General features: G+C 45.8%; 1 protein-coding gene across 1 annotated transcript in view; it reads left to right on the plus strand.

Annotated features, from left to right (window-relative positions):
* The window catches only part of ribc2 (RIB43A domain with coiled-coils 2), a 60250-nt gene that overhangs the window by 17209 nt on the left and 29909 nt on the right, over positions 1 to 13132 (plus strand). Inside the window, exon 3 of the mRNA XM_060839435.1 lies at positions 12116 to 12460. Within this exon, the coding sequence (XP_060695418.1) occupies positions 12116 to 12460 (345 nt within the window). The remainder of the gene's footprint in view (positions 1 to 12115; positions 12461 to 13132) is intronic.

Genomic DNA, 13132 nt, shown 5'->3' on the forward strand with positions numbered 1-13132 from the left:
TGGAATGCATTGCCTGGAAATTTGGTGGAAGCAGGTACAATTGAAGCATTCAAGAGTGCACTGGATTTTTTTTGATAATAGTGGTGTGTAGGGATATGGAGAAAAGGTTGGAGATTGTTTCTATATAATAGAGCAAGCACGAGAGGCTGAATGGCCTTCAGCATCTTAATAATGCTGTAATTCAGCAGCTTCCACAAATAGAATCCAATGTGTTGGCATGCTGACTGGCCTGTGCAGAACATTCTCACATTACATACAGACCCATACATTGGAGAGTACAGACTTGTAGGGTCCCCAGTCAAGTTTGAGTTTGAGTTTGATTTATTATTGTCACAGTCATGTACCGAGATACAGTGAGAAATGATCTTTTATATGCTCTACAGGCAGATCGTACCATAGAAAGTGCATCAGGACAGCAGAAAAGAGTGCAGAATGCAGTGTTATGACCACATAGAAGCTGCAGATATGGAGATCAAAATTAACATTTGAGAGGTCCTTTCAGAAGTCTGATAAAAACAGGGAAGAAGCAGTTCTCGAATCTGTTCATACATGTATTCAAACTTCTATTGCTTCCACTCAATGAAAGAAGATGAAAGACAATATAACTGGGGTGGGAGGGGAGTCTTTGATTGCTTGGTTGCTTGTCCAAGTCAGCAGCAAGTGTAGATGGAGTCAATGGCTGGAAGACTGGTTTGTGTGATGGACTGGGCTGTGTTCCTGACTCTCTGTAGTTTCTTGCGGTCTTGGGCAGAGAAATTGCCATACCATGCTATGATGCATTGAGGTAAGATGCTTTCTATGGTGCACCTATAAAAATTGGTAAGAGTCTTTGGGGATGTGCCAAATTTCATAGAATATAGAACATAGAACAATAGAACTTAGAACAATACAGCACAGAACAGGCCCTTCAGCCCACGATGTTGTGCTGAACATTTGTCCTAGCTAAAGTACCTATCCATGTAGCTATCCAATTGCTGCTTAAAGGTCACCAATGATTCTGACTCTGCCACTCTCCCACAGGCAGCGCATTCCATGCCCTCACCACTCTCTGGGTAAAAAACCTACCCCTAACATCCCCCCATACCTTCCACCCTTCACCTTAAAGTTATGTCCCCTTGTAATACTCTGTTGTACCCGGGGAAAAAGTCTGTGACTGTCTACTCTATCTATTCCCCTCATCATCTTATAAACCTCTATCAAGTCACTCCTCATCCTTCTTCATTCCAATGAGAAAAGGCCTAGCACTCTCAACCTATCCTTGTACGACCTATTTTCCATTCCAGGCAACATCCTGGTGAATCTCCTCTGCACCCTCTCCAAAGCTTCCACATCTTTCCTAAAATGAGGCGACCAGAACTGCACACAGTACTCCAAATGTGGCCTTACCAAGGTCCTATACAGCTGCAATATCACCTCACGACTCTTGAATTGAATCCCTCTGCTAATGAAAACTAATACACCATAGGCCTTCTTACAAGCTCTATCCACCTGAGTGGCAACTTTCAAAGATCTATGAACATAGACCCCAAGATCCCTCTGCTCCTCCACCTTACTAAGAACCCTACCGTTAACCCTGTATTCCACATTCTTATTTGTCCTTCCAAAATGGACAACCTCACACTTGACAGGGTTGAACTCCATCTGCCACTCATCAGCCCAGCTCTGCATCATATCTAAGTCCCTTTGCAGCCGACAACAGCCCTCATCACTATCCACAACTCCACCAATCTTCGTATCATCTGTAAATTTACTGACCCACCCTTCGACTCCCTCTTCCAAATCATTAATAAAAATTACAAACAGCAGAGGACCCAGAACTGATCCCTGTGGAACTCCACTTGTAACTGGGCTCCAGGCTGAATATTTACCATCTACCACCACTCTCTGACTTCAACCAGTTAGCCAGTTCTCTATCCAACTGGCCAAACTTCCCACTATCCCATGCCTCCTGACTTTCCGCATAAGCCTACCATGGGGAACCTTATCAAATGCCTTACTAAAATCCATGTACACTACATCCACTGCTCTACCCTCATCCACATGCTTGATCACCTCCTCAAAGAATTCAATAAGACTTGTAAGGCAAGACCTATCCATCACAGATCCGTGCTGGCTGTCCCTAATCAAGCAGTGTCTTTCCAGATACTTGTAAATCCTATCCTATCCCTCAGTACCCTTTCCATTACTTTGCCGACCACCGAAGTAAGACTGACTGGCCTGTAATTCCCGGGGTTATCCCTATTTCCTTTTTTGAACAGGGGCACAACATTCGCCACTCTCCAGTCCCCTGGCACCACCCCCATTGACAGTGAAGATGAAAAGATCATTGCCAACGGTTCTGCAATTTCCTCTCTTACTTCCCACATAATCCTAGGATATATCCCGTCAGGCCCGGGGGACTTGTCTATCCTCAAGTTTTTCAAAATGCCCAACACATCTTCCTTCCTAACAAGTATCTCCTCTAGCTTACCAGTCCGTTTCATACTCTCCTCTTCAACAATACGGTCCCTCTCATTTGTAAATACTGAAGAAAAGTACTCATTCAAGACCTATCTCTTCCGACTCAATACACAGTCTCCCACTACTGACCTTGATCAGACCTACCCTCGTTCTCGTCATTCTCATGTTTCTCACATACGCATAAAAGGCCTTGGGGTTATCCTTGATCCTACCCGCCAAAGATTTTTCATGCCCTCTCTTAACTCTCCTAATCCCTTTCTTCTGCTCCCTCCTGGCTATCCTGTATCCCTCCAACGCTCTGTCTGAACCTTGTTTCCTCAACCTTATGTAAGCCTCCTTCCTCCTCCTTACAAGACATTCAACCTCCCTCGTCAACCAAGGTTCCCTCACACGACCATCTCTTTCCTGTCTGACAGGTACATACATATCAAGGACACGTCGTATCTGTTCCTTGAAAAAGTTCTACATTTCAACGACATCCTTCCCTGACAGCCTGTGCTCCCAATTTATGCTCCTCAGACCCTGTCTTGCAGCATCAATTTACCCTTCCCCCAATTGTAAACCCTGCCCTGTTGCACGCACCTATCTCTCTCCATAACCAAGGTGAAAGTCACAGAATTGTGGTCACCATCACCAAAATGCTCACCCACTAACAAGCCCATCACTTGTCCTGGTTCGTTACCAAGTACCAAATCCAATATGGTCTCCCCTCTGGTCGGACAATCTACATACTGAGTTAGAAAAGCTTCCTGGACACACTGCAACACCGTCCTGTCCAATCTACTTGATCTAAAGAGCTTCCAATCAATATTTGGGAAGTTGAAATCACCCATGACTACTACCCTGTGGCTTCTGCACTTTTCCAAAATCTATTTCCCAATCTGTTTCTCCACATCTCTGCTGCTATTGGGGGACCTATAGTAAACACCCAACAAGGTGACTGCTCCTTTCCTATTTCTGAGTTCAGCCCATACTACCTCTAAAGGCAGATCCCCCTCGAACTGCCTTTCTGCAGCCGTTATACCATTTCTAATTAATAACGCCAGCCCCCCACCTTTTTTACCACCCCCCTCCCTAATCTTACCAAAACATCTGTAACCAGGAACCTCCAACAACCACTCCTGTCCCTCTTCTATCCACGTTTCCGTGATGTCCACAACATCGTAGTCCCAAGTACCAATCCATGCCTTAAGTTCATCCACCTTATTTCTGATACTCTTTGCATTGAAGTATATACACTTGAGCCCATCTCTGTGTCCGCAAGCATTCCCCGTCAGTGCTACCTTCTCCACAGCCTCCCTACATTCTTGGACATCCCAAAAAACAGTTAACCTACTTGCTGGATCCCATCCCCCTGTCAAATTAGTTTCAACCCCCCCCCCCCCCCGAAGAGTGCTAGCAAACCTACTTCCCAGGATATTGGTGCCCTTCTGGTTCAGGTGCAACCCAGCCTGCTTGTACAGGTCCCACCTTCCCCAGAATTTGATCCAATTGTCCAAATACCTGAAGACCTTCCTCCTACACCATCCTTGCAGCCACGTGTTCAACTGCACTCTCTCCCTATTCCTTGCCTCACTGTCACGTGGCACCAGCAACAACCCAGAGATGATGACTCTGTCCGTCCTAGCTTTTAGCTTCCATCCTAACTCCCTGAGCTCCTGAATGACATCCCCACCCCTCTTCCTACCTATGTCGTTGGTGCCAATGTGCACCACAACTTCTGGCTGCACACCCTCCCCCTTAAGGATTCTGAAGACACGGTCCGAGACGTCTCGGACCCTGGCACCCGGGAGGCAACAAACCATCCGAGAGTCTCGCCCATGTCCACAGAACCGCCTGTCTGTCCTTCTAACTATAGAGTCTCCTACAACTAGCGCTCTCCTCCTCTTCCCCTTTCCTTTCTGGGCCTCAGAGCCGGACCTCGTGCCAGAGACCCGGTCAATTCAGCTTACCCCTGCTAGGCCGTCCCCCCCCAACAGTATCCAAAGTGGTATACTTATTGTTGAGGGGAACGACCACAGGGGATCCCTGCACTGCCTGCTTCCTCCCCTTCCCACATCTAACTGTTACCCAGCTACCTCTGTTCTCTGGCGTAACTATGTCCCTGTAGCTTCTATCTATCATCCTCTCAGCCTCTCGAATAATCCTCAGTTCATCCAACTCCAGCTCCAGTTCCCTAACGCGGTCTGTGAGGAGCTGGAGCTGGCTGCACTTCCTGCAGGTGAAGTCGGCAGGAGCATCGGTGGTCACCCCTACCTCAAACATCTTGCAGGAGGATCATTCCATTGCCTGCACTGCCATAACTCTACATTTAGTCTCCAAAACAAGAACATTAAGTAGCTTACCTGTTCAGCCGACTGAGTCCTTTTTTTAGGTTAGAGGAGGAGGGAAGGTGGGAAACACTACACGTGCAGTGTCTCGGGTTCCTTCTCCACTCAAACTTCTTACCTTCTCAGAAGCCTCTGATGACAACTTCCGGGTTCCCGCTCCTAGTTAAAAAAACACAGACTGCAAAAAGAAAAACGTTAATTTAAACTGGTCTCCGCTTACCTTCCAGCTCCCCTCTCTGTGCACCCGCTGTAGCACTGAGGTCGAAACCTCGGAGGTACGCGCTTTTAAATCAAATTTCTTACCTTCCCAGAAGCCCCTGTTGATGACTTTCGGGTTCCCGCTCCTAGTTGAAAAAAAAACACAGACTGCAAAAAGAAAAACGTTAATTTAAGCTGGTCTCCACTTACCTTCCGGCTCCCCTCTGTGTGCACCCCGTAGTACTTCCTGAGGAAGTAGAGGCAATGCTGTGCTTTCTTGACCATCACATTGGTGAACGAGAACAGATTGGTGATCATCACACCCAGGAACTTGATGCTCTTAACCATTGCTGACATTGATGGAGAGATCATTGTCTTTACACCATTCCGAGGAGAAAGTGAGGACTGCAGATGCTGGAGATCACAGCTGAAAATGTGTTGCTGGAAAAACACAGCAGGTCAGGCAGCATCCAAGGAACAGGAGAATCGACGTTTCGGGCATAAGCCAATTCCTGAAGAAGGGCTTATGCCCGAAACGTTGATTCTCCTGTTCCTTGGATGCTGCCTGACCTGCTGCGCTTTTCCAGCAACACATTTTCAGCTTTACACCATTCCGCTAAGCATTCAATCTCTTTCCTGTATTCTGTCTTGTCATTGCTTGACATCCAAAATGCAATGGTGGTATCGTTAGCAAGCTTATAAATGGAGTTGGGGCAGAATTTGGTCACACAGTCATGAGTGTATAAGGAGTATAGTATGAGGCTAGTTGTACAGCCTTGAGCTGAAAATGTGTTGCTGGAAAAGCGCAGCAGGTCAGGCAGCATCCAAAGAGCAGGAAAATCGACGTTTCAGGCATGAGCCCTTCTTCAGGAATCATGCCCGAAACGTCGATTTTCCTGCTCTTTGGATGCTGCCTGACTGGCTGCACTTTTCCAGCAACACATTTTCAGCTCTGATCTCCAGCAACTGCAGTCCTCACTTTCTCCCCTAAGTGTACGGCCTTGCAGGGCACCAATATTGAGGATTACGATAGAGGAGGTTTTGTTGCCTATTCTTACTGTTTGCAGTCTATGGGTCAGGATGTTGAGGATCCAGTTATAAAGGATGGAGCTGAGACCTAGGTCTTTCCCAAGTCAGCAGAAAGTGTAGATGGAGTCAATGGATGGAAGAAGGGCTTATGCCCGAAACGTCGAATATCCTGTTCCTTGGATGCTGCCTGACCTGCTGCGCTTTTCCAGCAACACATTTTCAGCTCTGATCTCCAGCATCTGCAGACCTCACTTTCTCCTCAATGGATGGAAGGCTGGTTTGCGTGATGGAGGACTGTGTTCATAACTCTTTGTAGTTTCTTGCAGTCTTGGCAAGAGCACTTGCAGATGACACCAAAATTGGAGGTGTAGTGGACAGCAAAGACGGTTACCTCAGATTACAACAGGATTTTGACTAGATGGGCCAATGGGCTGAGAAGTGGCAGATGGAGTTTAATTCAGATAAATGTGAGGTGCTGCATTTTGGGAAAGTAAATCTTAGCAGGACTTATACACTTAATGGTAAGGTCCTAGGGAGTGTTGCTGAACAAAGAGACCTTGGAGTGCAGGTTCATAGCTCCTTGAAAGTGGAGTCACAGGTAGATATGATCGTGAAGAAGGCGTTTGGTACGCTTTCCTTTATTGGTCAGAGTATTGAGTACAAGAGTTGGGAGGTCATGTTGTGACTGTACAGGACATTGGTCAGGCCACTGTTGGAATATTGCGTGCAATTCTGGTCTCCTTCCTATCGGAAAGATGTTGTGAAACTTGAAAGGGTTCAGAAAAGATTTGCAAGGATGTTGCCAGGGTTGGAGGATTTGACTATAGAAAGAGGCTGAACAGGCTGGGACTGTTTTCCCTTGAGTGTCAGAGGCTGAGGGGTGACCTTATAGAGGTTTACAAAATTATGAGGGGCATGGATAGGATAAATAGACAAAGTCAGAGATGAGGCAAAGAGCCTCGGGAGTGGAGAGATAAATGGGAGGGGCTGGTACCTGAGAGTGCAATAGATGCATTGAGGTGAGGGTAAAGGTAATAGGACGGAGGGAAAGAAGGTGGATAGATGGGACAGGTCATGAGGATGGTGCTGAACTGGAAGGTTGGAACAGGGGTAAGATGGGGGAGGGGAAATGAGGAATCTGGTGAAATCCACATTGTTGCCATGGGGTTGGAGGCATTCTTCCTCCAGATGTTGAGTGGTAAGGGAGTAGCGATGCATGTCCTTGGCAGAGTGGGAGGGGGAGTTGAAGTGTTCAGCCAGAGGGCGGTGCGGTAGGTTGGTGCTGGTGTCACGGATATGTTTTCTGAAGCACTCTGCGAGTATGCGTCCTGTCTCCCCAATGTAGAGGGGACTGCATCAGAAGCAACAGATATAGTAAATGACATGTGTGGAAGTGCAGGTGAAACTTTGATGGATGTGGAAGGCTCCTTTGGGGCCTCGGACGATGGTGACGGGTTGAAACGTGGATGCAGGTTTTACGATTCCTGCGATGGCAGGTGAAGGTCCCAGGAGGGGAGGGTGGGTTGCTTGGGGACGTGGACCTGACGAGATAGTCTCAGAGGCAGTCTTAATGGAAAGCGTATGGGGTAGGGAGGGAAACAAATCTCTGGTGGTGGGGTCCATTTGTAGGTGGTGGCTCCTAACTGCCTCCACCGCATCTGCTCCCAGGAGGACCAGTTCCCTCACAGAACACACTAAATGGCCTCCTTCTTTAAAGACCGCAATTTCCCCTCCCATGTGGTTGATGATGCCCTCCAGGGCATCTCATCCACTTCCTGCACCTTTGCCCTCCAACCCTACCCCTCTAACCGCAACAAGGACAGAACCCCTGGGTCCTCACCTTCCACCCCACCAACCTCCGTATACATCGCATCATTCTCTGCCATTTCTGCCACCTCCAAACGGACCCGGCTTCACCCCCCTCCTATTTATTTCTCCACCCCAAAGCTCCTGATGAAGGACTTTTGCCTGAAACAATGATTTTCCTGCTCCTCTGATCATGTCTGACCTGCTGTGCTTTTCCAGCACCACACTCTCGACTCTAATCTCCAGCATCTGCAGTACTCACTTTTGCCAAATTGTAAAGGATAAAGGCAATCTGGGAGGCTGGAGTTACTGTGAGCCATGACTAACCTCTTGAAGCTGTTCATAATTATGGAATCAGAGCCATCTAGCGATAGTCATTTAGATACACTGCATGATTTTTCTTTGGCAGCAGAATGATGGTAATCTTCTTGAAACAGGTGGGGCCTTCAGATCATAATAAGGAGAGGTTAAAGCTGCCTGTGAGTACTCCTGCCAGCTGGTCTGCACAGGATCTGAGTGCACGGTGGGGAATTCCATCCAGGCCAGTCACTTTCCATGAGTTCACTCGCAAGAAGGCCAATCTGACTTTTATGGTGGTTACCGTGAGGTTGTTGAGATAGATGACATCATTTCACTGACGGTCTATTCAAAGTGAGCATTGAATGCATTGAACTCATCAGGTGGGGATGTTGTTCACAACTCTGTTCAACGTTTTGTAACCCAGTATGTCGTGTAAGCCTTACCACAACCAATGGCTGTAATTGTAGTTAGTCTGGGTCTCAAGCTTCATTTGGTATAGCCTCTTGGTGTCTCTGATAGCCTCACAAAGGTTATACCAGAATTTCCTGTATAGGTCAGTGTTGCCCGACTTGAATGCTTCAAACCTGAATTTCAGTTGGGAGTGGATCTCCTGGTTCATCCATGGTTTCTGGTTGGTGAACATTCGAATTAACTTCTCCGGCTTGCTGTAATCTACACAATTACTAATGAAGTCTGAAACAGTAATGGAACACCTGTTTAGGTTGGCCGCTGAGTTCTTGAATATGGACCAGTCCTCTGAGCACATCAGTTTGGACCCAATATACCGACCACTGCAACGGACAGCTGGAATTGACAACCGAAAGCGCCAGATTCAAACCATTACAAATGCCGGAGGAAGAAGCGCTTCACAGGAGGTTCCCAAGCACTGAGGATGTCACCTAGACAGGGGACGAAACATCTGCAACACAAATTCCCAGCTCGGTGAACAGAACCACAACAACAAGCACCCGAGCTACAAATCTTCTCACAAACTTTGAACTGCATTACTTTCTGTGCTGGGCCATCACTTCAATTTTTGCTTGTAAGCCAGGAGGTGGAGCACAGCATTGTGATCTGCTTTTCCAAAGTATGGATGGTGTATGGAGCAGTAGTCATTTTTAGTCATTGTGCAGCAATGGGCAAGAATGTTTATACCTCTGGTAGAACAGGAAACATGTTGATGGCATTTGAGTAGCATATTCTTGAGGTTGGCCTGATTGAAGTCACTGGCTATGATGAACAAAACTTCGGGGTATTCAGTCTCAAGATTGTTTGTAGCATTGTATGCTACATCAAGTATACATTTGGGTCCGCAAGAGATGGGATGTAGACCACTGTCAGGATAGCAGAGGTGAACTCATGCGGTAGGTAGTATGAATGGCATTGTAAGATAAAGTGAGCAGTAACTTGCCATGATTGTGAGCATTTGAAGGTGTCGATCAGGAAGCAGACCCCAGTGCTCCTAGCCTTATCCAATGATGCCAAGCGGTCCATTCAAGGAACTGAGAAACCCTCTGGTTGTGAAGCACAGTCAGGTGTTGAAGCGTAGGCATCTCTCTGTGAAGCAGAACATGAAGCAATCTCTCACTTCCCTTCAGAAGACGAGTCTAGCTCAAGTCAAGAGACTTGAACACTAAAGTTTTAGTCTCTCCTGATGTCCAGCACATCTCCCACATTTCCTGTGTAAGTGGCTGCTCCGGCTCAATCCTGTGTGTTGGTGAAGGAAGTCTGCTGCTCTGAAAGGTAAGTGTGTGCTCCTGGTGGGTTCCCAGGCACCAGCTGTGGCCTTGAACATTCCAGGAGATCTTATAGTTACTTCGGTTGAGCCTCCTCGATGCCAGGTCTTCTTCTTGTACTGGCGTACCTTCTGAAAGCCATTGTATCCTACATACCTTGCTGCCTCTCATGTTTCTTCCTTTTTGCGTGGTTTAAATCCATCTATGCTGACACTATAGAGTCCTGTGCCTGGGACTGAACAGGCATGGTTGCCTGATTGCCCTGCAGAGCCTCAGAGGGCTGGGACTGGGGCTTTGTATCCTCAGCCAGCTGTGCAGCTGTCACAGTAAGGTTCTCGCCAGATAGTGCTCAAATAATTTTTAAGCCTGATGTTCACACCAAGGTTTCAGCATCTAAGCCAGTGGACACAATAAGAAACAGTCTTGCTAGTATTTTCTCTGAGACCTCTATACTCTGGTTCTTAGAAGCCAGGAGATGGCTTTTCACCACAGTGATGGTGGACTTGCAGCAGTATCTGCAAATCAAAAGAGAGGGGTGCCATGGCAAGTGGTTAGAAATGGTGTACAATGTATGCAGCTGACACTGGGTTACTGTGAGAGTGACCATGGAGAGCAGTACTTGGTTGGTAGTTGGTTGAATGGATATTTCAGCATCCCCACAGTAGTGGTCCCAGTCCTCTCCTGCAAGGGCCAGGATTCTCTCTCATAAGGGATGAGAAATTTGTTAATGTCAAGCACACCTCCATCTACTTGGGCTATCTCTGACCTGTAATGGGTGTCTTCTGTACGAGAAGAAAGGAAGGAATTAAGTGGGATGAAAGTGGATGGCATCTACTGGTGTTTGTGGACGAAATGACTAAGTAGGCTGCAGAGAGAGCACACAGGAAGTCTGGGAAGTTTGGGGGGCTTAGAACAGGTGGGATAGGATGTTGCAGGCAATAGTGAGGGGAGCATTAGTGGAATTGGCTGCAGTACCAAAGATAGAGTGGGTGCCAAATAGCAGAAAGGATGGCACTTACTCTGGTGAAGAAAATCATTGACCTTCTTAAGGCACTGCTGCCTATTCTTCCACTGTGTGAAGATGGCAATGTTCCACTTGCACCAGCCTAGCAGGGTATGGTGGTGAGGTGCTCCTCTGTTGGTCCTCTAGGAAGGGGACTCTCCTTCTTTTAATCACCACTTCAACCAGAATCTCCAAATCCCCATTGGAGAATCCCGCTGCTATCTTCTGCTTTTCTGATACCTTCTTGATCGAACATGGCAGCCTTGGCATGCCAATGCTTATCCAGTTGCAGAGTGACCTTTAAAGATGGCAAGGGATGCTGGTTTTCAGGGGATATCCACTGACTGGTGAGTTATTTGGGAAATACAAATGGGCTCAAAAGGGCCAGACTCAAATGTGCCAAATGCCATAAGAAAGGGGTAGATAGTTAAGCAGGTGAGTTTGGTATGACATGGCAAGAAAACATGCTGGGACTCATGGTAAAAAAAAACCTCCAAGAATTGGATCCAACTTGTACTTTGGCAAGAAAATGTTAAAGGTCTACTCTCAGTGTTTATTCAATACATTCATTATAACTCCTGATTCTGTTTCCAAGGCACCAACATTACTTTAGCTGCTCTGCTTTTTACATTCATATAAAAGCAATTATAACAGGTGGTGTTTTCCTAGCAAATTTACTGTCATGTTTTATATTTCCTGTTTAATTAAGTTTTTCGTGTTGGTTTCCAAAGCACTCCCAACCCTTGGGTTTACTACAAACCGCTTCCTTTAATCTGTTACTGCCCTTATTTCCTAAGTAAACCTCAGGTGATCTTTCTGTCAAAGGTTCTGTTTCTAATGAAATGAGCATTTTGAATTGTTTCTCTCAACATTTCCTCTTCATTATCATTATATTTATTAGCCTATTTTCCCAATCAATACCCGTGCAATTAATTTTAAGATTTCCATTTGGAATGGAGAATTTCTCTTTCAAACATAACATGGAATCAATTATATGATGTTTTCCAAGTGGCTCTTTTATTTTGAGATTGCTAATTAACCCTGCCTCATTAACTTAAAATCTAAAAGATTGTTTACATTGTGCAGGTGTCAAGTCAGGGAATTATAAAAATACCTTAGTTGCAAAATATATTATTTTTTAGCATCTTGGCAAAAGGTGCTTTTTGTATCTTGCTGATTTTCCAAATATTTCCAGAGGCAACAGACAAAATGTATATGCGATGTCTCATTGCTTCTCTCATTTTTTTTTGTAGCTAAGGATTTGATTCGCCATGACCAAACAATGTGCCTCCTGGATGCTCGGCACAAGCGTGATGTGAAGAATTTAAACAAGGCTATTGGTGAATTTCGTATATGCTACCAGAAACCTGAAACACGTCGTGAATTTGATCTGAATGATCCACAAGCTTTAAAAAAAGATGTTCCTCCCCGAATTTCAGATACTGATCCTCGTTGCACTGTATCCAGTATACAGAAGCTACCTGGGGAAGATTTACAACGACAAGAACGGATTAAACGTCAACAGGAACAAACCAGGGAGTGGTTACTTGCACAGCAGAAAGATTTGAAGAATGCTTTGGAAGACCAGAACTTTGCAAGTTAGTCGTATTAAAAAGTAAAACTCAACCTTATGATAGATATTACTGCCTATTATCAAATAACCAATTGTTCAAGAGGTTACTTAGACTCTGGCTATGGAGAAATAGCTTTTATTTGCACTATAGCTACCTCGGGCAGAACTGTACAAATTCAAAGTTACCTTTTCTCCCAAATTTAAAAATGGCGAAGTCTTCTAGTCAATTAACAACTTGAATAGCTGGAATATTGTGCTATTTCTGTCCAAACAAGTGGATTTTCAAATCAGAAAACATGGTACCAGCTTGTGAGGGTAGGAATAGGTGGATAGCGCAGATGAATGTGTGGCTAAGGCGTTGGTGCAAGTAATTAGATTAGATTAGATTCCCTACAGTGTAATAACAGGCCCTTCAGCCCAACCAGTCCACACCGACCCTCCGGAGAGTAACCCATCCAGACCCATTTCCTTCTGCCTAATGCACCTAACACTATGGGCAATTTCGCATAGCCAATTCACCTGCTCTGCACATCTTTGGACTGTGAGAGGAAACCGGAGCACTTGGAGGAAGGGTTCACATTTTTGAATCATTGAACTTTCTTTTGGGGTATAAGTGACCTGTATAAGAAGAAAAGATTCAATTGGATTGGAAGGGAGTAATATACTGGCAGGGATATTTGATATTGTGCTATCTGAG

Source organism: Hemiscyllium ocellatum, chromosome 19 (genome assembly GCF_020745735.1).
Source record: "Hemiscyllium ocellatum isolate sHemOce1 chromosome 19, sHemOce1.pat.X.cur, whole genome shotgun sequence".
Taxonomy (NCBI): Eukaryota; Metazoa; Chordata; class Chondrichthyes; order Orectolobiformes; family Hemiscylliidae; genus Hemiscyllium; species Hemiscyllium ocellatum.